Consider the following 25,772-nt stretch of genomic DNA (forward strand, 5'->3'; position numbering starts at 1 on the left):
GCAGTGCCAACAGCATCCTTGAATATTGGAGCAATAGATATCATTGTAGGAGAGAAAGCAGGCAGGCTGGAGCCTGAGCCTACAAGCAGGACATTGGATGGATTATCAGAGATGTTCTAATGCATGTCCGTTGTGATGATGATGCCATGATTTCTGCTTTAGGGATTGGTGGGATTACATGCAATCCCTTCCAGATTACAAGCCAAGCAAAAAGGAAATCATGCTTACTCTCAACCAAGCAGGTAAACGCAGCATTTTTAGCCTTATTTCCAGGTAGTCAGTGATTCAGAGTCTCTAATGAAACAGGCGGTATCCAGGCCACAAAACCTAGCAACCACTCACTTTTAACTTAAGAGCTGCAACAGTTATTCTAATAATCGATTACTCTGATGATTATATCTATGATTAATCGATGAATCAGAAAAAAAGGATGAGAATGCATAAAAGTGAAATTCGCAAAACCAAACATGGGTTGTTATTTTAGTTTATGACTATTGTTTGCTTAATGACATATACAAAGAAATAATGTATTTGAATATAAATAACCGGACCAGATGCTACATTTATAAAGTATAAAAAGTGATATAGATGTATTGTCCCCATCATGTTTGCATTTTAAGTGCTAGATTATTGCAGTTGTACTGCCATACCATCCAAGGTCATTTTTACAAATGTTGCATTTAACACGCTGTGTGCTTTTACTCAGCGTGAAATACTCCCAAACTCTGGAACTTTCAGGAAGATCGGCTTCTCCGGCTCTGCCATTATTTACAAGTTTACTGGTTTCCCTCACTTGCTGGCTCGGCTTGTCCTCCCCCGCGCTGTTCTGTTTACATGTGATGCATACAGCCCCGCACCCCAGGTAATCTACACTCCAGTCGAGTAGGTGGGGGTAATGCACCTTCAACTAGTTGCCAACCACTAAATGATCCAATAAAAAAGAAGAGGACAAATTAAACTGAAGAGAAACTAATACATCAATGATGCAGCACAGTGTATCAATTATGGAAATACGTTGTCGATGCTTTTACTAATCAATTTTTATCCATTTCCATTGATTCGCTGTTGCAGCTCTAGTTAACTGATATTACATGATAACAGTGTCAGTTATAAACCACTGTGGGCACAGAGAGTGTGTGGGCTCTTTATTCACTCAATGGGCTCTAATTTCGTAGACCAGGCGCAAGCACAGGCGCACCTGCCCTGCGCCAGCCCTCGCCGCGTGGACAGGGTGTGACCGGCTAAAAAACTTGATGCTGTAGTAGTTTGTCTATGGTAAACTTTGGTGATTCTCAGTGTGTTGTGTTAGATTAGAGCTGTTATATTACCCTCTTTCATACACCCGTGACCCATCATTGCAAAGTAGAATTAAAAGAAGATGAGATGGACTGTATGGCAATGTTATAAATACAGGAACCATGATGTTGCCCAAGTGGACCAATCAGGCCTTGTAGTCATTTTGGAGGAGGACTATCAGCTATAGTTTTCTCCAGGTGTCTGGGCTCCTCATCCTTTCTCTAAGACTGGTCCCAATGAGCATAACAGGAACCAAAACTAAAGCTGAAAAGGAGAGTAGAAACTGAACTTGAAAATAAAGTAATGATCAGTGTTAAAGATTTAAAGCTGAGGCTAAAAGTTTTAGAGAGTTTTTTGTTCAGAAATGTTGGTTACTACTACTTCAGCACTTTTTAACATTTGCTGTAACAATTTTAAATATTTCACAGCTGAAAAGTAAAAGTGGTTTCCAGACAGCGCTTCTTTCCTTAATGTTTTGATTCTTTCATGGATTCAGCAAGTATAGTTTGTCTTAACAGTATTTACCAGAGCACTGCAAAAATGCATGATTAGTAAAAACTGTCCTGTTAGACTTAATGAGCCAAATCCTGATATAACATTTCTTACTAATAATAAAATGGACATACAGCCTAGTTTTCAGGTTTTTGCTGTGAGAGTACCAACACTACTGACAAGGTTCGAGGAATTAACTTCAGTTCTGCCCTTTAAAGATGATAAGTTTCATTGAAACCTTGTTGTCTTCTCTGGTGAGTCAGTAAATATTATGAAGCTGACCTCAACAAAGTGCTGATGGGAATATTGGTGCTGTCTGTTGTACTACTCCTTACACTCAGCTGAAAGACTCCCAGTGCACTCCATTTACAGTTAGCAAGTCATTTTAATCCATTATTGATTACTTTAGATATCAAAGCTGTTTAGGAACAACAGTCACTGTGGAGTTGTGCTTCAGCCACACACCCACAGGATGACTGATTGGTGTTGGAGGTGTAGCATATTTCCTGTCTGTGAGCAGCCGTTGATACGTTGAATTTTCAGTGGAAATATATTAAAGTGGACATATCATGCTTGTTTCTCCTTTTCACTATGTCAGACTAGGATGCCTGTAAAGCATTTCTGCCCTCAGTACAAGTAATTTAGATCCTTCATTGCCCCACAAGAGCGTTCTCAATATCCTCATTTTAGGTCATTCTGAAGATCTCGTTGAAACGCTCGGTTTCCAGAATGACCTCCAGTAACCTCGCAACGTCACAGCCCTGATTGGTCAGTTCTATCAGAGGGGCGGAGGGGGTAGAGCCAGGGGGCGGTTTTTGCAGCATGGCAGTATTTACAAACTCACCATATTGGATGGGGCAGACCGAGCGAGTTTGCTGTTTGCCAAAACTTCACTGTAAGGCATTGATAGCACTAATAGAATGGCAGAGTGTAGGATACGTCCTTTTGTATTGGACCCTGAGTCAGACCTGGACGGTTCTGCAGCTCAGGAGGAAGAAAATCCACCTGGACACAGATCATCTCAGGACGCTTCAGTGTGGTGAGTCAAACCGGTAAGAGCATAAAAAAGTTTGAATCAAAATTTGAGAGGTTTTTAGAAATTAAATTCCAGGTGTATTGGAAACGTAGTTAAAGACAGACTGGTATTGACTGGACACAGATTTAGTACTCAGATGGTCTCCATCACTCTTTTAACTGTAAACAAACTTTGACTTTGACTAGTTACAGGGTTCGCACAGGTCCTTGAAATCCTTGAAAATGGTTATGTTTTCATGTTGTGTTTTCAAGGTTTTAAAAGTACTTAATTTTCTATTCAAGTACTTGTGAATGCTTGAGTTTATAATCGTAATTGGCTCGCAGGTGTGACATAACTGGTCAGTTCATATGTGCGTCGTGACGTCTCCTCCATGAGGATTGTTTGTAAAACAGCATGCTGGGAGGCTGCCGGTTCAATGAACGTTGGTTGGAGAACGAAAAGTACACATTTTGGATAAAACGTGGCGCACACTCCCGTGCAGCATACTGCAATGACTGCAAAAAGAACTCGCCAGCCATCGCAAAAGTTACCCTGTTAGCCCTACACGTTCATTAGCCAGTTAGCTTGCTACCTGTTGAAGCTAACCACCTTTTTAGGCTACATGCTAGGCATGTGTGATGAAGACACTGTCCTATTTAACATGGAGGCAGTGGTGCCCACGGGTGTTTGTCGGGGCAGGTTTAGAAATGACCGCAATCGGGCGGTGACAAGTTTTGTCTACAAATACCGGGTCTTGCCTGGTCTGAGCATACGGCCGCGGCGGAGTGGGAGGCTCGCCCTGTACATACGAAAGAACGAAACGGCGTTTCTCATTGAGACCCGGCACAGACGAACAACGGTCATGTGATAACCTGCCCCGAGCATCAAACCATAAAGGTTAGATGGCTCGTTCGTGCTAAAGCCGCGCTACCGGCTTGGTTTATCATAAACGTCAGAGATGTGGCTATCTAACTCATTGTTTGAGAATAATAAAAACCATAGAATTCGATACAAAAGAGTACATTAAGTAGATGGACAAAGCGACGATGATGAAATCTACAGCAGCTCACAGAGAGCAAAAGGTGCAACAATAAAATATGTTAGTTTTCCCATACTGAATGGGATGGATCTCATTTAAGTTAACTGGTTGATTCCTTTTTATTTGCAACAAACGACTGAGTGGTGTTTTGAAAATGAAGTTTTATGAAAAAAACAATGAAATTGCCATTTTGTGTGCGCATCAATTTCTTAACATGAAATTAACAACCGCTCACAGTACTTGAAAAGTCTGAAAATTGACCTTGAAGTTCCTTGAGGAGTACTTGAATTTGACCATGAAAAATATGTACGAACCTTGTAGTTACTGTGACTGAACTCAGAATAGTCATGGGCTGAGTACAATAATCATAGCATTTTTGATTTGAAGGGTTGGTTATAAAACTCTGTAACTAAGTTTTTACACCCGTGCAGTTAAAGCTGGAGGCAGTGAGCTCAATGTCGCTTCCAACTGAGTAAGTTCTTAGTCATATGAAGAGATGTTCAGATGTAATGACACTGCAATCTGCTGTTTCAGCATCATATTGAAAGACCATCCAAACAGAAAGAGATGACAGTGGTAAAGCCAGCAATATACGATTGAAAACATGACATCTGAAGTAGAGATAAACCAATATGTTTTTTCAGGGCCGTTACTGAGTATTAGTAGTCAAGGAGGCTGATAGCTGATATTCATTTGCCGTAGAAGTGAAAACACTGGCCTCCATATTTGGAATACAAACTCGAACGCCTAACATTGTTTACATGCCTTTAAACATATATTTATTAATAATCTCCCAGGCTCAGCAGCATGTCTTGTGAAGTTAAATGAAAAACGTAAAAAATCTTTTTCAAAAATTTTTTTTTACTGTAGAAGTATTCAAAATGCCTCTAAATGTCAAATAATGGTGTTGAAAAACAGCCTGGCGGAATCAAACGATCGATTTAATAATTCTGACAGCTACACATAATCAGGATGTTAAACACAATGAATATTTTCTCCTTTCTGTAGATATAAAGAGCAGTTAAAGAGCCTAAAAACAGTCTCCATCCATTGGTCAGAGCAGGATTCAGAGAGCTGTCATTGAGAATATATACCAGGCTGTGTGCAGTGCCAGGACGGTAGAGGTGGCCCATCTGACTGACCTGAATATATGTCATGGATGCAGTGAACACATCAAACAGAGAGTTCAGATGAAACAAAGGTCGTTGTCTCCTGCTGAGGGAGGTGGCAGAGATTCAGATCAGACCTGACATCATACACCACAGTAAAGCCAGGGACAATGGGAAGACCGTGTGTCTTCTCATGTTCGTCATCCTCCTCCAGCGAGCTTCAGTCAGTGTGTGTTCCTGACTCCCAACAAGCAAAGGTTTTTTCTGTCCTGATGATGGCTGGGGCTGACATTCAGAGGAAACCTAACATCAGACGGTACAGTAAAGGGACAGACTAAGTACAAAATGTCCTCATCTACTCACTGTACTGCCATTGACAGATGGATAACAGTAAAAGCTGGGAGTTTAACTCTCTGAGGTTAGAGTCAAAGTAACACTTCACACATAAGTCTGTTACACTTTTCTCAAAAGGGTCTGTTTAGATTTTATTCATCCCAGTTACTTGAGATTGGGATAAGCACATGCTGCTCATTCAGGTGATCAACACTCGCTTCAACTTCAGACTCCAAACTCCTCCAAAATGGTTGTCTCTAAACACCACAGGTACACTCTCTAATTCTGTCTTTTCCATTTGTCATGTTAAAAACACACACGCCTCCCCACACAAGTGTTCAGCTGTATCCTTCGCATTGCATTGCACATGCAATACATACATATTCGAGTTACATGCTTGCTCAATAAACTGAGCCGTAAAACGAAGAATAAAGAAAAACAAGAACTGAACGGAGCACACATGCCCCGAACGGAGCACACATACCCCGAACTGAGTGACGGAAACCAAACAGTACGGTCTTCATTCATAAACTGTTTTATCCCTAGTACAGATGGATTACGGATGGCTGGATGGATGGATGGATGGATATACCAAAATGCTATCTCAGAAAACTTCAGACCGACAATTTGCAGATGAGCAGATGATCAGTGGTTTCATCCTCATATCCCTGAAGAAGGCCAGGGTGCAGCCTCTATTTTACCTTCTATAGTATCTCCGGTGAAACTGAGACCCACTAGTGGAACAGGAGCCTCACAAAAGAGGAATACAAAACACAAGAATTAAGCAATTCAACCAGAAATAAAGTCATTTATTTTAACACATCTCTAATGGCTTCATATTTGATTTTAACACCTGGCCACTTCCCAAGTTTCTAAACAAACAGCAAACGTCACAGCACATACTAATAAAGTGTTGGCTGGAAGTTGTTGTTGCGAACTGCTGGCTACACTCACAGTGCAGTGAAGTAAGCAATCGTCTGCCAAAGAAAATGTAAGATGTTAGCCAATGGTTTCTGGACTGATATAGAAAGTAATTCAGAATTTAACATTTCTTCAGAAGAGTGTTGAGTAGAAAATACGTACGTTATTTTGTGATAAACAAAGGTCAGCTCTGACTAGTATTGGCACTTTCCGTCTGATAAAGTGTAAGTTTCATCAAACTTATGAGTTTGATCCATAGACTGTATGAAACACGTACGTAGTCTCAGTGACATCATCCATCTGTTTCTAAAGCAGTTTGAATCAGCGGTGGTCTCATTATTGGAAATGCTGCCTCTTCCTTACTTTGGACACACCAGCCAGAGGCCAAGAGGAGGTTTTAGAGGCAGTAATGCTAAACATGTAACTGTAATATCAGTATCTAAAAACTTTTAGTCTGTTTAATGTGTGTGAATCATAGATTGTATAAGATATAAATGAAGGCTCTGCTACGTCACCTCTTTTTTCCTGATACAGGTGATGAAGGTTGTTGGCAGGGGCCATATTGGAAATGTTGACCCAAGGGACAGGCTTTGAGGCTCCTATTAGCAATATTAGCATTTCAGATCCAAGCTGTCTTTTGAACCAGGCTGTAACTATGTTTTTGATGCTGTGAAAGTCCTTTTTTTTGGCTTGGTGTGGACATGGTTTCTGGTCTTTCTGCGGCCAGACTCAAACGGATAACCGTTGAACTTCAGCTTTTTGTGCTTCCTCTTAGGCTTTATTTTTCCAAACCAGATGTTGCCCCTTGGTGTGAATACAGAAATGAGCTTTATGAGCCAAATGTTTTTAGTACCAGGTAGGGATGAGTACCAAATTAGGTACTTTTATCAATACCCACCGAATTCTGTCAAAAGTACCAGGTACCGATTCACATAAAATCAAGCAGCATTGCAAAGTTATATATCGAAGAACAATATGTTAAGGGATAAGTTTGGTTAATACAGCTTTTACATTGTTTATAGAATGAAGTAGAACAAAATACTCACCCAGAAGGCTTTCCTGATCCAAGCAGTGCTTCGGGAGATATTTAGATCCAAAATCGTGCAGCGGACGTCCGTATAATGGGATCCATCGGGGCATAGACAGCACCACTCCTAAAACTGCATTAATCGTCAAAAAACTTGTGTTTTTCACCAATATTCTATAATGGTCCGTTCTGGGTTAGTCCTCTGCTGCAGTCTGAGTCACTCCAGACAGCGCTGTGTGGCTGTAATGACCTCTAAACTGACTAAGACTTTGTTTACGTTTGCCCCTCTGCGCATGCGCTGTACTCTCTGAAGAGCTGACTCAACGTACACAAAGTCTTCGTCAGTTCAGAGGTCAGTACAGCCACACAGCGCTGTCTGGAGTGACACAGACTGCAGCAGAGGACTGACCCGGAGCGGACCATGACCATTATAAGGACGTCCGCTGCACGATTTTGGATCTAAATATCTCCCGAAGCACTGCTTGGATCAGGAAAGCCTTCTGGGTGAGTATTTTGTTCTACTTCATTCTATAAACAATGTAAAAGCTGTATTAACCAAACTTATCCTTTAAATTGAAGAAAAAATATATATTTATAATTAAACAAATTGATATTTTTTATGACATAGACACAAAAAAGTACCAAAAATTGGTACCGTTGAGTACCAGTACTGATCACCAGGTACTAGGCATCAGTACCGTATCATTTCAAATGTGAAAGGTACCCATCCCTTGTACCAGGTAGTAAATATGTTTATGTTTGCTGTAAACAAACATGGCTCTTAGGAATGGTTGTGGATGTGTCCTCTGGGGCTTTTGGAGCCAGCCTCAAGTGGACTCTTGTGGAACTGCAGTTTTTCATGCTGCCACATTGGCTTCATGTTTCAACACTGGGGGAATTTCTGCTTGGTGTTAAACTTGATAGGTATATCACATAATGGGGTTTAGGTGTATGGAGAAAGGTCACTTTTGTATCTTGACGTGGGACTTGCTGCAAGAAAGTAAAATAATCATGTTGTTCTGGACCCGTGCTGTTACAAAAACACAAACCACACTTTGAGAGGTGGTGTAAACACAGTCTGAGAGATGAAAAGATTCAATGTCATTCATCCCTCCAGTGATCTCTTTTTAACTCATTGTTTTCACTCCTTCACTGAACCTCGTCTTCACGATGCCGTTCTTGTTTTCTTCATCATCTCTCAGATACGTCTCACACAAACGCAGCACGGTGCCATGTTTGACTGATGTGCTCCATTAGTCATCAGGCTGTTTGAAGAAGCTGACTGTCTGCACCTTTCTCTCATGAACTGCTGCTGTGTGAAAGAGTGTGAGTGTTTGTGTGTGTGGACAGGTTGACACAGTGTGTTGTCAGCAGTAATCTAAACTGCTGCTCATCAGACAGAGTGTGTGTATGTGTGTGTGTCAGGGGGGAAACAGTGAGTAGCTGCTGAGTCACCATGGCGACTGGCTGGGCACCAATGACAGGATGAAGCTACAGCTGACCGCTGAGGGTGAAAATGTTAAAGTGACGGAACGTTACCCAGAACATCCTTTGTTCAGACGGTGTCTCTGCCACCGTCAGTGTAAGAGCTGTTGCAGTTTGTGTTCTCTTTGAACACGGTGTATACACAGGACTAAAACAGGGGAAAGCAGAAGGACTTCCTCCTGATGCCAGCAGCCATGATTCAGACAGAGTCAGCTGACACGTCTATAACTTTCAGAGTGGACGTTTCTGAGCTGACTAATGGACTCTCAGACACATTTCAGCTGTCTGGATTTCAGCTCCAAACTGAATTAGGCTCCAGATTATCCTGACCGAGTCGTCTTAGACATCAACTCACACATGAGTGGATCAGTCCGTCATTTCAGCCAGGGACCCCTTCTGCAATCTGACCAGACAGATGAAGTATTGATCTTCTGATGATAAAGAAGGTAATCTCGAACAGGAGTCGTCCCTTTAATCCCTGATGTCTCGCTTTAAGCTGCATGAGAAAACTTTATACAAGGATTTCCCTTTTTGATCTCCTCTTCTAAAATGCATTTATAACATCTCACTCCTACAGAATCCAACAACAATCTTCTTTGTTTACCACACTCTATGGTCGCTCTACTATAATCCCAGAAAAATGCTGAAACCTTTACTGTCATTGTTTTAAGAGTGAGTATTCTGTGCATTACACCTGTGCACTAATCATGGTGTCTGATCAGCATCTTGATGTGACACACCTGTGAGGTGGGATAGATTATCTCAGCAAAGCAGAAGGGCTCACTATCACACATTTAGACAGATTTGTGAACAATGTTTGAGAGAAATGGTAATATTGTGTATCTGGAATTTTACAACTTTAAGTCCATCTCATTAAAAATGGAAGCAAAAACAAAAGTGTTGCGTTAATATTTTTGTTGAGTGTAAAAAGAAATTGCTTCCTGTCTTTGTGTGGTTGAAATTCTGTACACCGGTCCAAAGAACTCACAATTAATGTAGCGGCCTTTTGATATCGAGACTTGATAATTACTTTAAGGTAGGGTCTGCAGGAGGTTTTTCTATGAATTGTTAAATCACATAATTCTTACAGTAAACCTTTCTCAAGTTTCCCTATTTTCTCCAAAATTGGGTGGTGCCCCGACTTAAATTTAAACTCACATATTGTAAGTTTAGATGTCTTTTTGAAAGATATACTTTTGCTCCGGTGGAAAGCTGGCATTCTGCTGTTAATGATTAATTATTTGACACTGATTTACGCTATAGTATCAACAACATCTTTGTAACTTTCTGCAGTCATTTATGCATCATTCTGCCTATCATTACAGCTGACTTGCTGTAATGTCTGAACTTTTGTAGCTGGCATTTCAAAAAGTTAAATAAGCCCTGTGTAAAATCAGTTTTGCATTGATGATGATCGATACTTTTTACTTAAATCATTCCTGGCTTCCTCTTCAAAGAAATATTTGATGATAACTTTGGCTGTCAGCATTAATGCATTAATAATGATGCTATAAAGATCCTAAATGTACACATTCACTTTTTATAGCCACATGCTGTTTCATATCCCCTTTGCCAGACCATTGTTAAGACACTGTATGTCTCCCTGCCTCTGCGGCTGCAATAATTGCACAATGGCACGTTTAACTCCCAGATGGCTCAGCTTTTTCTATCAAAGTCTTCTACCTTCTAACGACCATCTCTGACTCCAATATCTAATGAATGCTAATGCTAATGAATTATATCTAAAAGTCACGATTACAAACCTGATTGATTGCATTCATTTTATCCGCAAATCAAGATGCAAGTGAGACTTCCTACAATTGTTTAAAATCTGATTGCGGTAGATTTTAAGGATGCAAATAAAAGTGGGATTAACAATTGAAATTCGGGGGGCACAACAGTTAGCACTGCAGCCCCACAGCAAGAAGGTCACTGGTTTGAATCATTCATTCATTCATTCATTTTCTAACCGCTTATCCTGTTCATGATCGCGGGTGACTGGAGCCTATCCCAGCTGTCATTGGGCAAGAGGCGGGGTACACCCTGGACTGGTCGCCAGCCAATCACAGGCCTGACACAGACAGACAACCATTCACGCACACACTCACACCTAGGGACAATTTAGAATGATCAATTAACCTGAAGAGCATGTTTTTGGACTGTGGGAAGAAGCCGGAGTATCCGGAGAGAACCCATGCATGCACAGGGAGAACATGCAAACTCCACACAGAAAGGCCCACTGGCCAAGCTAGGATTGCTGCGCTCAAGGCAAACTGAAAGGACATGATAAATTATGTACCGTATTGATTTAATATTTTACGGGACAGGTGGCAACCCTAGGTATTTGACACATCCCTTGTGAGCAGAAAGCCAACTTGCCACCTCAAGCTGCTCTCCAAGTGCCCAAAAGTGAGTGAAAGTTGAGCCAAGCTTCACCATTGTTTAGGAAAAAGCTTCATCTGTTTGGCGTTTCATCTCACTTTGATTGACTGCTCTCATTAGCTTCTTCCATTCACTGTCATCAACACGCAAAGTCAGTTGCGCACTGTGATTGGCTGAGGCTACTTAAACTCTGCCCAGAAACATACCATTACAACAAAAACATGAACACACAGGCTGAGGAGGGGGTTGAGGCAGATACAGGCACTGACACACATGTAAAGAGGCCTGTAGGAGACAATCAAGCAGGATTACTTCTGTAAAAGTTAACATTTTGTTTTTTAGGGAAATCTTGAAGACCCTGCCTTTGAATAAAGGTTAATGGCGTGACAACTAATGATAGTTACCAGCAGATGCAGTGCTGATCATCAGGGTAATTGCTAGTTTCTTTTACATAAACTTCTAACTTATTTTATCTTAATCAAATTGATTAAATAAATTCTGACTTTTCTGATAATTTTCCTTACCTGTTAAGATCAAGAAAGCTCTCACAGAAAAGTCAAGTCACACTGCTGTTAGTTTTGATGCTGAACTGAAGAGAAGATGTGATGTGGAAAAACTCTAAAAAGAGTCACAGGTTTTTGTTAGATATCTGATTTTATGAAAATTTGATTGAAGTTTCAAAGTAGTCTTTGCTTTTTTCAAGGCAAAAATAAACAATTTAGCTTTGATAAAATAGAAAAGAAAAAACACTGCTTTATGTAAAAATACAATTAACTTTATAAGAATGCAAGTATCACTATCTTACCTCAAGACCAAAACAATCAAACTCTGATTGTTAGCTGTCTCTATCTCACCTCCTGTGTATGAGGAGCTAAATGTGCTCTTGATAGTGTGACTCACCTCTCTTCAGGGGGCCAGGAAGACATTTATTCTGATAACATTATTGGTTTTAGAAAATAACAATAATATATGCACTCTGTTGACTGAAACTAGTGAAGATGACTAACTCATAGCAAAGCAAAACATGGAGGATATTCAAATGTCCTTTCATTTTGTGGAAACGTCCTCAGTGACCACAAGTGATTCTTTTTGTGTCCACAGTGAGCAACAAGGCCATGAATGCAGGAAGAAAGAGCTCCTCAGGGCCACTATTCTCTCCATTCACTGTTGTTACATCATTAGCTCAGACTCAGATATTGTGCTGTGACTCATCACTGAGCTGAACAAACCTGAGGGTGGGCTGGAGAGTTGGCTGGTATCAGACTGTGGAGCAGAAACAGCTGTGTTATGTTGTGCTGTGCAGTGGCTTGGTATTCATGTGTCCTGTGTGTTGATTCAGACCTTTTTGTATCACTGAAGCCCTTTTCACACGTGGGGCTTTGAAAATTCACTGAATCTCTGAGGAAAGCGGCTCTTTCACACCCGCTCTTCTGAACATGGAGTCTTCTCTGTCAGACAGAGCAGACAGAGGGATGGAGAGGGGATGTGGCTTTTATTCATGTTGTTTCATGTTGCTCTTTTGGGTCCTCACTGGTCACATGGTATAAATGTCATCGCCCCCTCCTGCTTACTGTGCGGCATGTTTCCTGCTGTGTTCACACATTGGTTCACTGAGACTTTACACGTACATTTTTTTTCTGGGCTGGAAGTTAAAACTGAAGATGAAAAATTTTGGCTCACATGCAGCACTTTTATTTTTGTTAAATTTTTCTGGTCTTGGATTACTCTCTCCAGATTAAAATGTTTCTGCTTAATGGACCTGTGAGGACTTTCAAAACAGTTTAGAAATTGTCCCATTTCTAATATTGCCTGTTCATAATCCATGATCTAAAACAAGATTATAAGTGCTAAGATTTATCAGTATCTCTGGTCAGGTCTGGTTTTCCCAGGAGAACAAAATTCCCTGTGACAACACTACATCGGCCAACAAAGTTCAGCAGCTAGAAGCAGGATCCATCCTTTTTTGTCAATGAAATAATTTCTTGGAGGTCAGAGCAGAAGAAAACTAAACAGGAAAAATTATGTTGAGCCACTGGTCACGCTCATAGACGTCGCTCTTTACTCGATACGTTTGGCGCGAACCAGATTCCAGCAACACTGGAGCGGGACGTCTGACTCTGTGTAAGTGCAACTTCTTTCTTTGGCATTAGCGCCCATGCTAACTGCGGCAGTGGAAACAGTATCTCACTGTGCTGTCGGCCCCCCTTCTCTATCAAACTCTGCGTACACACGGCTGCACACTATTCTCCGTGATAAATCACACCGTGCCGAGAAAAGTGCGAATGTGGTGATGTTAGCCCGCCTCGTTTCCCGCCTTCAGCACGCCCGAACATAACCATATATGGTCAATGGAAACCAGTAAGTGCATATTAAGTAGCCATGTGCGCTTTGTAGGGTAGGGTTTTTGTAGAGTGACGTCAGTGTAAGATGGTGAACACAACAGACGGAGAGAGCATGGAAGAAGCTGAATTTCTCTCAAAGCCAGATACACAGCAATATCAAGAAATATCAGTCAGAAAATGATCTTGCATTGATTTAGGCTACATTTTGTGATGAATTGGGCTGCAGCAAATTTAGGAATCTTTTTATTTAGGCTATTTTCTGAAGTCACTGTAGAAAAAAAAACAGAATGAAATCACAACACTCCCAAATCCGAATAAGGGAGCAGAGAGAGGAAGAATCGTAATCTGACCCTTTATCCCAAAGAATATTTTTTTAAGATCTTAAAACAATACAAAGGGTGTAATGGGTAAATACTGTAAATAACCTGTTGTTGAAATGTTGTTCAGTAAATTGTTCAAAACATTGTGAGTGAGTGAGTTTTTGATTTTGTTTCTGAATTAGATTTAAAATATTTCTGATATGCCTTTGTTAGTTCTTATTTATAAACGTATGTTCATGCCCATGGTCCCAAACTGCACTTACTGTAAGGGCGATACATCACGCTTAAAAACGTACACACACATTAAAACCGCAGAGGTTCAGAGACTCTCCCACCACAGTCTCCTAAAGACCTTTGGGAAACACTGTCATGAAAAAATTGTATCGAACCAGAAGTAAAAAAATCTGTATCGGGACATCCCTACTGTGTGTTGGTGTTTAGGCCTCTCTGACCAAGTCTTATTCCTTTCACTTTGATCATAAAAGTGTGTGTTCTTATTTCGAACCAAAGACAGGATTATTATATTGTATTATAATATATTATATTATATTATATTACATTATATTATATTATATTATATTACATTATATTACATTATATTATATTATATTATATTATATTATATTATATTATATTATATTATATTATATTATATTACATTATATTATATTATATTTTATTATATTATATTATATTATATTATATTATATTTTATTATATTTTATTATAATATATTATATTTTATTATACTATAAGAACACTAATCACACCAATCTCTCATTTATTTTTTCAGAAGTGTGTGTGTGTGTGTGTGTGTGTGTGTGTGTGTGTGTGTGTGCGCTTGCATGCAAGCTGTCAGTGTTATGGAGGATGAGATGATTACGTAGCAGACAGTTGGAGTCAGTGTGGAGAGGTGGTGTTAGCTGCAGCAGGGGATTGTGGGTACAGAGATAGTTTTTAATCCCTCAAAGTGCAACAGCTGTCTCACCCAACAGCCCATCACCATCATTATCATCTCTCCCTGACTCACACACACACACTCTGTTTATTTGCACTCAGTTACATCATACCGCTCTGTGTATTATTGATATAACAGACTTATGGTGTCAAAGTTGATCACAGCTCGATTGGACGTGAGAGACAAGCACTGTTTTAAAAATCTGCTCCTTGTTTATCTTTATTTTTGTCTCAAATCTGCTGTTAGATGCTGTCCTGACCTTCATGTTGGATCAACACTGATTTATAATGTCAAAGGTGAAACCATCATCGCACTGCATCATTGAGAATAAACAAAATATTAGAGGAAAGCCATTTACATTTTGCTTCAACATATTATTTTCATGGCTGATTATTATTTTGTTATGCAATCTATTCCTCACCAGAGGGTCAGGGAAAGAAACAAAGCACAACAAAAGCCTAAAGCACAAATATGAACAAATTATTAAAATGCCTGCAGAGTATGTGGACGCTAATGTTTTCTGAGTGAGCCTGAAGTGACGATAACCTGGGTAGTAACAGGAAAATACAAACATTGCTCTTGTTTTTCATTATTTTGCCAACATTGAATGAACAATTAAGTTTGTACACCTGTCTTTCACCTCTTTCACATTTTCTCTCTTCCACGAGCAGTGTGGGTTGGGCTCAAAGAGGCAGACAGGCTTCTGTCTTGTTTGTGATTAGTTGAAGCAGATGATTACATGAGGAGTTTTTCGTCTTTCCAAATGGAAATCCAGGTGGAATCTTTCTGAATGACTTTTCCGAAAACAACAGTATACATGGAAAGGAATATTCTAATCTCTGGTCTACATGCGCCGCTGTAATCAAACAGAATAGTCAATGGGGCATGCGCAGAAAAACATAAAAATCACGTGATTTATCAAAGATGGAGGACGACAGTTTTTCTTGCGAGTTTTTTGTCCTTCCAGTCTTGAAATAATGTTCAGATTATGTTTAGGTCAAAAACGAACTTTCCGCAGCAGTCCAGTGCTGACGGCTCTCCAACATTTTTAAAGTTGAGGAACGTTTCTAGTTGTGTCTTGCGTCATATCTTAGCATGCGCTGAAAGAACGCACTATGACAACTTTCTGTTTGAGTAGATACATGATTCCTCAATCAGTTTGGGGAAAGGAATATTCCACCCCTGTGAAACCGATTAAATGTTCATTCCTATTGGCACTTTTCTTTTGGAATGAGGTGTAAACAAAGATTAAATTCTTTCCATTTGAGCAAATTAATTGAATTCAAGTGAAATATTTGGGTCCATGTATGCATGGCTAGTGAGAGCTGTCTGCAGTTTATTAGTTGTTGTAGACTGTGATAACCTTGCCAATCTGCAAATTCAGATTTAGGTTTGCAATTCAATTTCAGTTTAGCGTAACCATAGACTGTAACATCATATACATCTGTGAGGAAGAGTATTTGAGCACAGACTCACAGAAATCTGCTCCATGTCTGCAAAGGGCCTGAAGACCTGCCTCTTAAAGGGAACATATCATGCTGATCCCTGATTTAATACTTACATATAATATAATAAAGTTGAAAACAAGACCTTGCACCACCTGAATTTTCAAAAAATGAGATATTGTATTTTTTCTGATATCCTAGAACGAGATTTGATGCCTCTGAAAATAGGTCATTGCCATTTGGCCGCAAGATTTCGACCTTTGTGATGACACGGGGATCCTTTCTTTTTATTGGAGTAATCTGATAAAGCAGCTCCTCCTCTGTGGTGTCAGTTGGTCACACAACCGCCACCGAGGGATACACCCACCAAGAGCCGAGTATAAACGTATAAACTATACATGTTACAGTACCGGTTTGACTCACCACACTGAAGCATCCTGAGATGATCTGTGTCGAGGTGGATTTTCTTCCTCCTGAGCTGCAGAACCGTCCGGGTCTGACTCGGGGTCCAATACAAAAGGACGTATCCTACACTCTGCCATTTTATTAGTGCTATCAATGCCTTACGGTGAAGTTTTGGCAAACAGCAAACTCACTCAGTCTGCTCCATTCAGTGTGGCGATTTTGTAAATACTGCCATGCTGCAAAAACCGCCCCCTGGCTCTACCCCCTTCGCCCCTCTGATAGAACTGACCAGTCAGAGCACAAAAGGCTGTGACGTTGCGAGGTTACTGGAGGTCATTCTGGAAACGGAGCGTTTCAACGAGATCTTCAGAATGGCCTAAACTGAGGATATTGAGGACGCTATTGTGGGGCAATGAAGGAACTAAATGACTTGTACTGAGGGCAGAAATGCTTTACAGGCATCCTAGTCTGGCATAGTGAAAAGGAGAAACAAGCATGATATGTCCCCTTTAACCTCGTCCCAATGTGAAGAAGTTGTTGTGAAGTTTTCTATGGCAGCTGCTGATGATAGGCTTTAAAACTCTGCTTCAGAAATAGCTGGATGACCTCATAGAGAAGACAATCATACATATAATACTGGCTATGGACTTACTATCTAAAAGACATAGTCTGAAAGCCTAACATGACAGCCTTCATCCTGCTCTGTCCTTGTTTTGCTCTGTTTGATTTGAGAGTTTACCTTAATTTGGTGTGACTGCTGAAAACAGATGTGATGTAACCATGTGAAAGGAAGCAAGCAGCATCAAGAGAAAATGTAATGTAGGGAAAACAGGAAAGTGTGGAGGATGCTGCTTAAGGTCCTAAAAAAGTTAAATTTAGAAATGACTGATTTAAGGCAAGCATCAACTCTAAAGAAGACACTTGTTTGTTCTTTCATCTCCCATCATTTCCAACAGGCTGTGTGTTTGTCACCATCAGGCTGCCTTGGATAAACATGTGCTTTAGTGATGACACATTTTCACAATTTGAAGACACATTTATAGAAAATTTACCCCCTGTAGACCCAAGTCTTAACACAAAACCCAATATTGGAAGTACAGTCACAACACCCTTGATCCTGCTGGCACATTTAGAGAGCTTTACCTGAGCTCAGAATCAAACAGTTTTCAAATCACACACACAGCAGTCTGAATAAAAACACCCCAGAACAGGTTTTACACATGGCATCACAGCTGCTCCAGAGAAAGGATAGATGGATCTGAGACAGCAGTTCAGTCTATTACAAAACCGATAATTCACAAATACTAAAACGCAGTTGTGTTCTACAAAAGAATTATAGTTTGTGATAGCGAAAATACAAAAAGTTTTAGGCATGCTTTTGTCTACTCTTTTTACTCCAGGATTAAATGTATTACTTCAGGATATTCCATTGGTACTCAGACCTTCATCAGCTTGATTCATCGTCAGGGTCAGTGGTGTGTGTCTGTGGTCAGCTGTGGATCAGTGATAGTTTTCTCTCAAAAGGAAGGTCTGCGGTTTGTTTCCATACCCCTTTGACTACATGCAGAACAATCCTTGGGCAAGAAGTTTAATATTTCCTCTTCCCTCTTCCCTGTGATACACACTCTCCCCCCTCTGACTTTCAGATTGTGTCTTGTATATCTTTGGTCAACTTTCAGATCATTCATCTGCTCTGAACTAGCTTATCAAATCGTTGGCAGCAAGTGTTTTCATTCTAGGGCTGCTGTGTGTAAACTGTGACACTTGTGTAATTGTGATCGACTGCCACCTGTGGCTACTGTTACACAGCACATGCAGTGAGATCCTCAGACTGTGCCTGATTTGATCAAAGTGTTTATGGCTTGGTTCCACACCATTTGCTCCAGAAAACAGGACTGATGTTTTTTAGTATTTGTGAAAAGCTGTAAATAAAAGTGATTTCTGATTGTGTGTAATGAGGGACAGAGTGAGTGAGAGAAAACAAAGAGCACAGCTACAGGCCACTGAATGAACAGGATTATGAAAGCTCTCCAATGGAGCAGTAAATATTACAGAATAATACAACAAGAGGGTAAGAGAGGTTAGGGATCCTCTTTTTGGGATTGTTTCTTTTTATAATTGGAGTTCTGGGGAGGGGGTCCATTACAAGTCAAAATATATGCAGCAAAGCACTTCATCAAACAGATATAATGCTATAAAGAGAAACATGAAGAAGAAATCAGAAAGGAAGAGTTCTGTGAAGGTACCCAAACTGAGCGTGTGTGAGGTGTAGACTGTACTCTGTTCCTTCCCTGAAAAACAATGGCCCACAGTTTCACTCAAGGCCTGCACACACTCCACTGTATGTCCTCATACTGGCTGCTCCCCAGAGTGTGTGTATGTGTGTGTGTCTGTGTGTGTTTGTGGTATAGTTGTTAGACAATGGCAGCTTGTTTGTTGGGAGCCTGGATGAAGGGACAAATAGAGAGCAGGGACAGAGGGATAAAGGAGTTTGTTCTGGGGTCACTCTGTCACCAGTTGTGATGAATGCTTGTTGCATAAAGCAGGTGAAATAAATCCAACTGTAACTGATCTTAATTAAAACAACCCTGCTGGTGGGGTACTACTTTCCAGAGGTCCAGGAACTACAGGAGGTGGGACCTGTAATCTGAATGTTTTTAAGTGGTGGATAGACCTGTTACGATAACAAATTTTGCTAGACGATAACTTCTCAAAGTATTATTGCTGATAAACGGTATTATTGTCAATATTATTTTGATTTTTTCCATTTTTTCATTGATGTAATTATGATAAATGGGATAATAAATTGAGTACACCATATCAAAAGCAAGAAACTTTAATTTCTTAAGAGTATTTAACTGTAATTAAAAGGTCAGGATCTTCTAAATAAAATAAATTAAACAAAAAATATAATAAATTTAACAAACAAGAAAGAGAAAAAAAATACAATGAAAATGAAAAAGACTCTCTTAGAAAAAAATACATGTCAATGAAAATAATTAATACTAATCAAAAACAATAAAACATAAACCCTGTCTCTAAAGAAAAAACGAAACTCCAAAAAAACAGCAATAAAAACTATAGCATAAATAAAAGGGAGTTTATACAGTTCCTGAATTGTTTGTAACATGTACTTTTTCCCAGTCAATCCGTACTGTCTGTCAAACATTTTTAACATTTCTGGCTTTCAACCATATTGAAGAGCTGCATTTCTTTGCCAATGTAGCTGTCTTTGAGCGCCCACCATTTGGCGTTTTTATTTCTATTTACTTTGCAGACCAAAAGCCTCAGTAAGAGCTGATTGTCAAAGAACAAGGCTCCGCTGCACCTCCCCTTCTTCTTCTTCGTCGCCACTATTTTCAAACAAATGCGACATATCAGCTCGTTGGTGTTCATGAGCTCACACTTTGCTCATTCTGATAAAAAACAAAATATTCCCACACTGGGACTGTGGCAGGCGGCTTAAGAACCGTATCTTTCGTATCATCACTCATATTAGCTTGTGTTTCCTCCTTACCCCTCAGGACGCTCGCTTCAGCTCTCTCTCTGTGTACGCGCGAGCAGCCCCGTCTTCACCCCAAAGATCGCATTTTTGACAGATGCTCACTCCGCTATAAATCCGCTGGAGAACCTATGCACCCCGATGTTAGGAAAGATAGACGTAGTGAGCCATCTTCTCTTTCAGCCTCTTTGGTCGAAAGAGAGGAGGAAAACAAACATGCATGCATGTGTCAGTTTATCCAGGCTGGCGAACTTACCGAGGACGTTTTTATTTATTGTTCGGTTAATCAATTTATTGATTATGGTGACAGGCCTGGTGGTGGAGCATCCACAGTGTTTTCATTTTAGTCCCCTTCCATACATAATTAGATGACCCTCAGCTGTGATGGACTTGGTTTAGTACCTCCTAAACAATGGTCTTCTTTGAGTCAAATAGTGTGAATGTGTCTTCATCAGCTCCTGGTGTTCTTGTTTGAAGAGTGACCCTGTAAACTGGAGACCTTCAGCTGGACATGTCAGTGGATATTCAGTTTGCAACAGCTGTTCAACCATGGAGAAAGTCTTGGTTTTATTTACGTATATACGTCTTCTTAAGCAGTTTGAGATGGGTACATCCTGCTGAAAGTTGTGTAACAGAAGCCTTTAGATGGGGAACAGCCTGCTGTTCCACTTGTTCAAGCTGTTTGAGGCGCTTATAAATGGCTTCCACCAATGAACGTATGTCTCCGCTTAGTGTTAACAAATGTATCTGCAGTGCAATAAAGCGCGATCAAAACCAGCACAGGCTGGATCCCTTTCATGCTAACAGGCTAACTGCAGTACCACACAGCCTGTTGGTCTCCTTCTGTGGTGTACTTTTTTGCTGAATAGCCTTTTTTGCTGTCTTCCTACCCTCTACTGTTTTGTAAAATGAAGTCTTAAGCCCTGCAATCAAAACGCACACATTAGGCCTCATGAACAATTCAGTGCTGGGGAATGCTTTAACAGGAACTAAAAGTTCCTGAACCCTCTGGATTGAAATCATAGACTGTATTATAAATGGAAACAGTCTCTGCGATGTCACCTGTCTGTTTCTGACACAGAGTTTTAAAGCAAGTAGGACTAAAAATGGGGTGGGTTTTGAGTCTCCACACTAACAGCTATAGGGTGCCCACCTGTGTATCTGATTGGGCAAAAGAACCCCCTGTTTAGTGAGTCATTACAGAAATCTGATTTCTAGACTGAGGTCATTTTTTGTACCAGACAGTTAATATGTTTATATGTTTTGTTAAAAATGTCTTTCTTGGCTTGGTGTGTTTGTGGTTTCCAGAGCTGGCCTTAAGCAGATACTTGATTAACTGGAGGTTCTAACACTTTTGCATTGACACACACATTTTTAGACCAGAGTTTACTGCTTGGTCTAAATGCAGCTTATGTTGTCTTTTTTGCTCAATGGCCTTTGTCTTTACCTTACTGCCCACCTACCCAAGTCTTCAGCCCGTGTTGGAAAGACGGACAAACAATGCACCACAGGAACCATGTAGTTCCTGGAAACATTTTACAGAGAACCAAAAGTTCCTGGACCTTCTGGTTGAAAACCACTTATCAGTCTGATACATGATCTGAAGCCACGTTTACATGGACCCACATATTTCGCTTGCATTCGGTTTATTTGCTCAAACGGAAAGAATTTAACCTTTGTATACACCTCATTCAGAAAGAAAAGTGATTGAACTGACATTTAATCGGTTTCACAGGGGTGGAATATTCCTTTCCCCAAACTGATTGAGGTTTCATGTATCCACTCAAACAGAAAGTTGTCAGGGTGCATTCTTTCAGCGCATGCTCAGATATGACGTAAGACGCAACTAGAGACGTTCCTCAACTTTAAAAATGGCGGCGAGCTGTCAGCACTGGGCTGCTGTGGAAAGTTTGTTTTTGGTCCAAACTTTGAAAGAAATGAACATAATTTCAAGACTGGACAGACGACAAACTCACAATACAGAGTAGGGATGGGTAGCTTTCACATTTGAAACGATAGGGTGCCGATTCCCGGTACCTGGCAATCGGTATCGGTACTCAACGGTACCAATTTTCTGTACTTTTGTGTGTGTTTAAGTGGTAATAAATATCAATTTGTTTGAAAATAAAATGTTAATTTTTTTCAATTTAACATTTTATTCTCCAGTATATAACCTTGTAACGCTGTGTTCATGTCCAGCATGGAAAATCACCTACTCTTCCACTCCCTCACAGTCACAAGGATGCATTTAGGTACCTAAACATGGTACCTTTTGGTTTTACGTGAATCGGTACCTGGTACTTTTGACAGATTTTGGTCGGTACCTTTAAAAGTACCTAATTCAGTGACCATCCCTAATATGGAGTATTGCAACACCGTGATAAACAAACTTTCATCCTCCAGCTTTGATAAATCTCGGGATGTTTACGTTTTTTCTGCACATGCCCCATTTACTATTCTGTTTGATTACAGCGTATTTCCATGTATACTATTGTTTTCGGAAAAGTCATTTGGAAAGACGAAAAACTCCTCATGAAACCGTGGCTAATGGGCAGTGTGACTGTCAGACAAAGGGATATGAAATAAAGGAAGTAAAAAACACTAAAGAAACAGATTTCTTAAGCATAATGAAAGTAATCACCTGTGTCTTCTTTTCTGTCCAGTAACAGGACTATGGACCTGAGCCTGAGAGATGCACTGGGTGGGGGTGGACATGGGGTCCCAGCTGGTGCCCCTGGAGACGCCCTGCTGAAGAGAGACTTTGTGGCCTCGCTGGAGAAGGAGAGCTATGATGACAAGGTGGGGGAGAACGTCTCCAAGAGTGACTACCGACCCTTACTGGATGGAAAGGACATGAAGAGCGGTAAGTCGCCTCCAGGGTTTAAGCCAAGACGTGAGAGGGAGGTGATGCTTGTCTCTAACGTGGTATTGACCCCTGAGGGGAGGTTCTCTCTCCTGGGGGAGGTCACAGATCAGCTGGAGGATGTTCAGCAAAATCAGCTTTGAGGGTAATCTGACATAATCAGGCCACATTTAGATAAATAATTAAAATAAAGTTAAACTGTTATTTCTCACATTACTGAAACATGTATCGCATTTAGCTGAATTATTATTTGAAATGATGTTTTTTAGTTTAATCATCTTTCTACTCTCACTATTCATTCATTTTCTCTCTTTCTCTTCTTTTCTCTTTCACTGTTTCTTTCAGTCCCTCAGTTCTCTCTGTCTTCCTGTCATTGTTCTGCTGTGTCAGCCCGGAGACAGTGCTGTATTAGCATCATTAGCATAACCACACAAACACACACTCACACAGACACACAAACAGCATTAGCAGCCTGCCAGTGGCAAAGTCTGGTCCAATGAGTTGAATGTTAGCCTTACTGTCAGGATTTGACACGCAACAGTTCAAAGCTGGAGGGAAACCGTTTGGCAGCAGCTCTTATCCATCACACTTGTAGATTCTTTAGACTGTACCGTTAGTTGTTGTATAACTTTTCACTTTGTATGATTGGGAGCTCAAAGGAAGCAGGAAAAGGAATCATAGCAGCAGAGGCTGAGATTTGATTTTCTGTTGACAACTAAAATTCATGAACTAAAAACCTGCTGGAAATGTTACTTTCCCTGATCCTGGATTTACTCAAAGTCTCTTCTCTCTTCTCTTCTATGGAGAGAGACTTGTGTTGATGTTTATGTATCAACACAACTTTTTTGTCCCCACAGTGATATGGTTACCAATATCTGGGCCTTTTCTATCAGCTTATCCGATCTGGTACATAGAGGTTTTCTCCTAAATGCAATGGTATGTATGGTTGAACTGCTTATCAGCCTGTGTGTTGCAGCAGGGACAGGGAAAGGTTATTATAAGTTATCGTAATTCAAGCACCATAGTCTTTATTCAGAAACCAGGCAGAGGTACAGGGATGGAAGGCAAAGAGGAATCAGATGGTTGAACCCTAGGGGCTCTAATTTCATGCCCCAGCACAGGGGGCGCAAGCCTGGTGCACCCCACGCAGTGTTAATTTTGTGTGGCGCACCGCCATGCGCTGCCAATTTGACAATTTGGTAGACTGTCTGCGCAGAGATGGGTGTGACGGCGCACCATGGGGAGTTGACGGCAGATTCATGTTGGCGCAGTGACAATTTTGTGCCAAAAACAGTGCAGAAAGTGCGCTGAAAGCTCGCCAGCTCCAACTTGGTCTATTCTCGGCGCAAAGCAGAGTGCACCCTCCACAGCTGTAATTTGGTGACAGGTGCACATGTGCGCACATGTCAACAAAGCCTCAGAGGCAGGTTTCCAGAGTGTCAGGCACATTTTAATGCAGTAAACAGTCACAGTAATCACTATTTAATGTAACCGTCTGAACCAGCATATACATTTATATCTATATTAACTGTCCCGTCACATCTGATGTCAGATTAAAGCCGTTTGTCATAATGGAAAGTTAACCTGACGGCAGCTGGAAGTTTGATGCACATCTTACAATTAAACAATAAACAGCCTTAACATCTGATACTGAGTATATATCTGGTTCTCTCATTTCATTTAATTCAAAGAAAAGAGGGAGAGAAAAGACGAAGAAAAAAGAGACAAAATAAATGTATGTCACTCAGGATTTACCCGTGATTTCCCATATTTCTCTGTTTTAGTCTTTATTTTTAACGTGATCTAAAAAGATGGAGTACATTATTGTAAGGAGGATGAGGTGGAGACACTAGGAGAGTATACAGTACATCACCAAAGGTTCTGCTATTTGGCGATGACAAACCAGGAGTGCAGGTGGATCAAAAGTATTCTGGATGGATAAGCCAGCTGTGTAACTGTCTCTTCATTTTGTACTCCTGTTAATGACAAAGGAACAGATTACATCTGTCCCGGGAGCTGGCCTACACGGCGACGCGCTTCGTGTCCTCCGATGCGCCCTGCTGTCCATTCTCCTGTCCTCTTTCCAGCACACTGTTTCTGCGGTGCTGGGGATCACTCAGACCAATCAGACGCTGCGCCTCGGCCTTTAAAGGCGAGGAGAGGTGCTCATTTGATTGGTGAAAACAGCGCTCGGCTGTGTTGAACCCACTCATGGCTTCCCTCTCTGCCATTTGTGCGGAGGGAGGCGTGGATGCGCTCCTCTGCGCCTTGACTGCGCCTCGACTGCGCCTCGACTGCGCCTTGACTGCGCCTTGACTGCGCCTTGACTGCGCCTCTCTTGGCACTGCAGGAAACTTGCAAAGTGCGCCGGTCACGCCCTGTTCACGCGGCGAAGGCCGGTGCAGAACAGGTGCGCCTGCGCTTGCGCCTGGTCTACAAAATTAGAGCCCTAGGAGCTAATACCACAAAGAGTGCTGCAAAACGACGTGGGAGTGAGTTGATGTGGCAAATGGACACACTGGGAATATATAGGGGCAGGGAGGCCAGGTAACAAGACACATGTCAAACACATGAAGGAGGGGTCAGGTGATCACACAGGAGGGAGACTCGATCAGAACTGAAAGATGTCAGCAAAATAAAACAGGAAGTTGAGACCATAATGACACAGAAATTGCAGAAATTGAGAAACAAACATTACGTTGTGAAAAAAATGTTCTTGAAAGAAACAATGAGGACTTTCTGAGTGATCTTGCAAAGTCTTCCTACTAGGTATATGCCCCATTGTAATCAATAACTTAAAATGAGATTATCAGCACTGACATAGGTTATTTCTAAACA

General features: G+C 40.8%; 1 protein-coding gene across 4 annotated transcripts in view; it reads left to right on the forward strand.

Moving 5' to 3' along the window:
- LOC141803859 (uncharacterized) overlaps window positions 1-25,772 on the forward strand; it is a 149,025-nt gene that overhangs the window by 7,678 nt on the left and 115,575 nt on the right. For all 4 annotated transcript variants that reach the window (XM_074687891.1, XM_074687890.1, XM_074687892.1 and 1 more), the window contains exon 2: window positions 22,735-22,934. In XM_074687891.1, the coding sequence (XP_074543992.1) occupies window positions 22,745-22,934 (190 nt within the window). In that variant the 5' untranslated portion in view covers window positions 22,735-22,744. The remainder of the gene's footprint in view (window positions 1-22,734; window positions 22,935-25,772) is intronic.

The sequence above is a fragment of the Halichoeres trimaculatus genome, unplaced genomic scaffold, assembly GCF_033239565.1.
Source record: "Halichoeres trimaculatus isolate MK-OKI-2021-1 unplaced genomic scaffold, fHalTri1.1 fHalTri1_scaffold_15, whole genome shotgun sequence".
Taxonomy (NCBI): domain Eukaryota; kingdom Metazoa; phylum Chordata; class Actinopteri; order Labriformes; family Labridae; genus Halichoeres; species Halichoeres trimaculatus.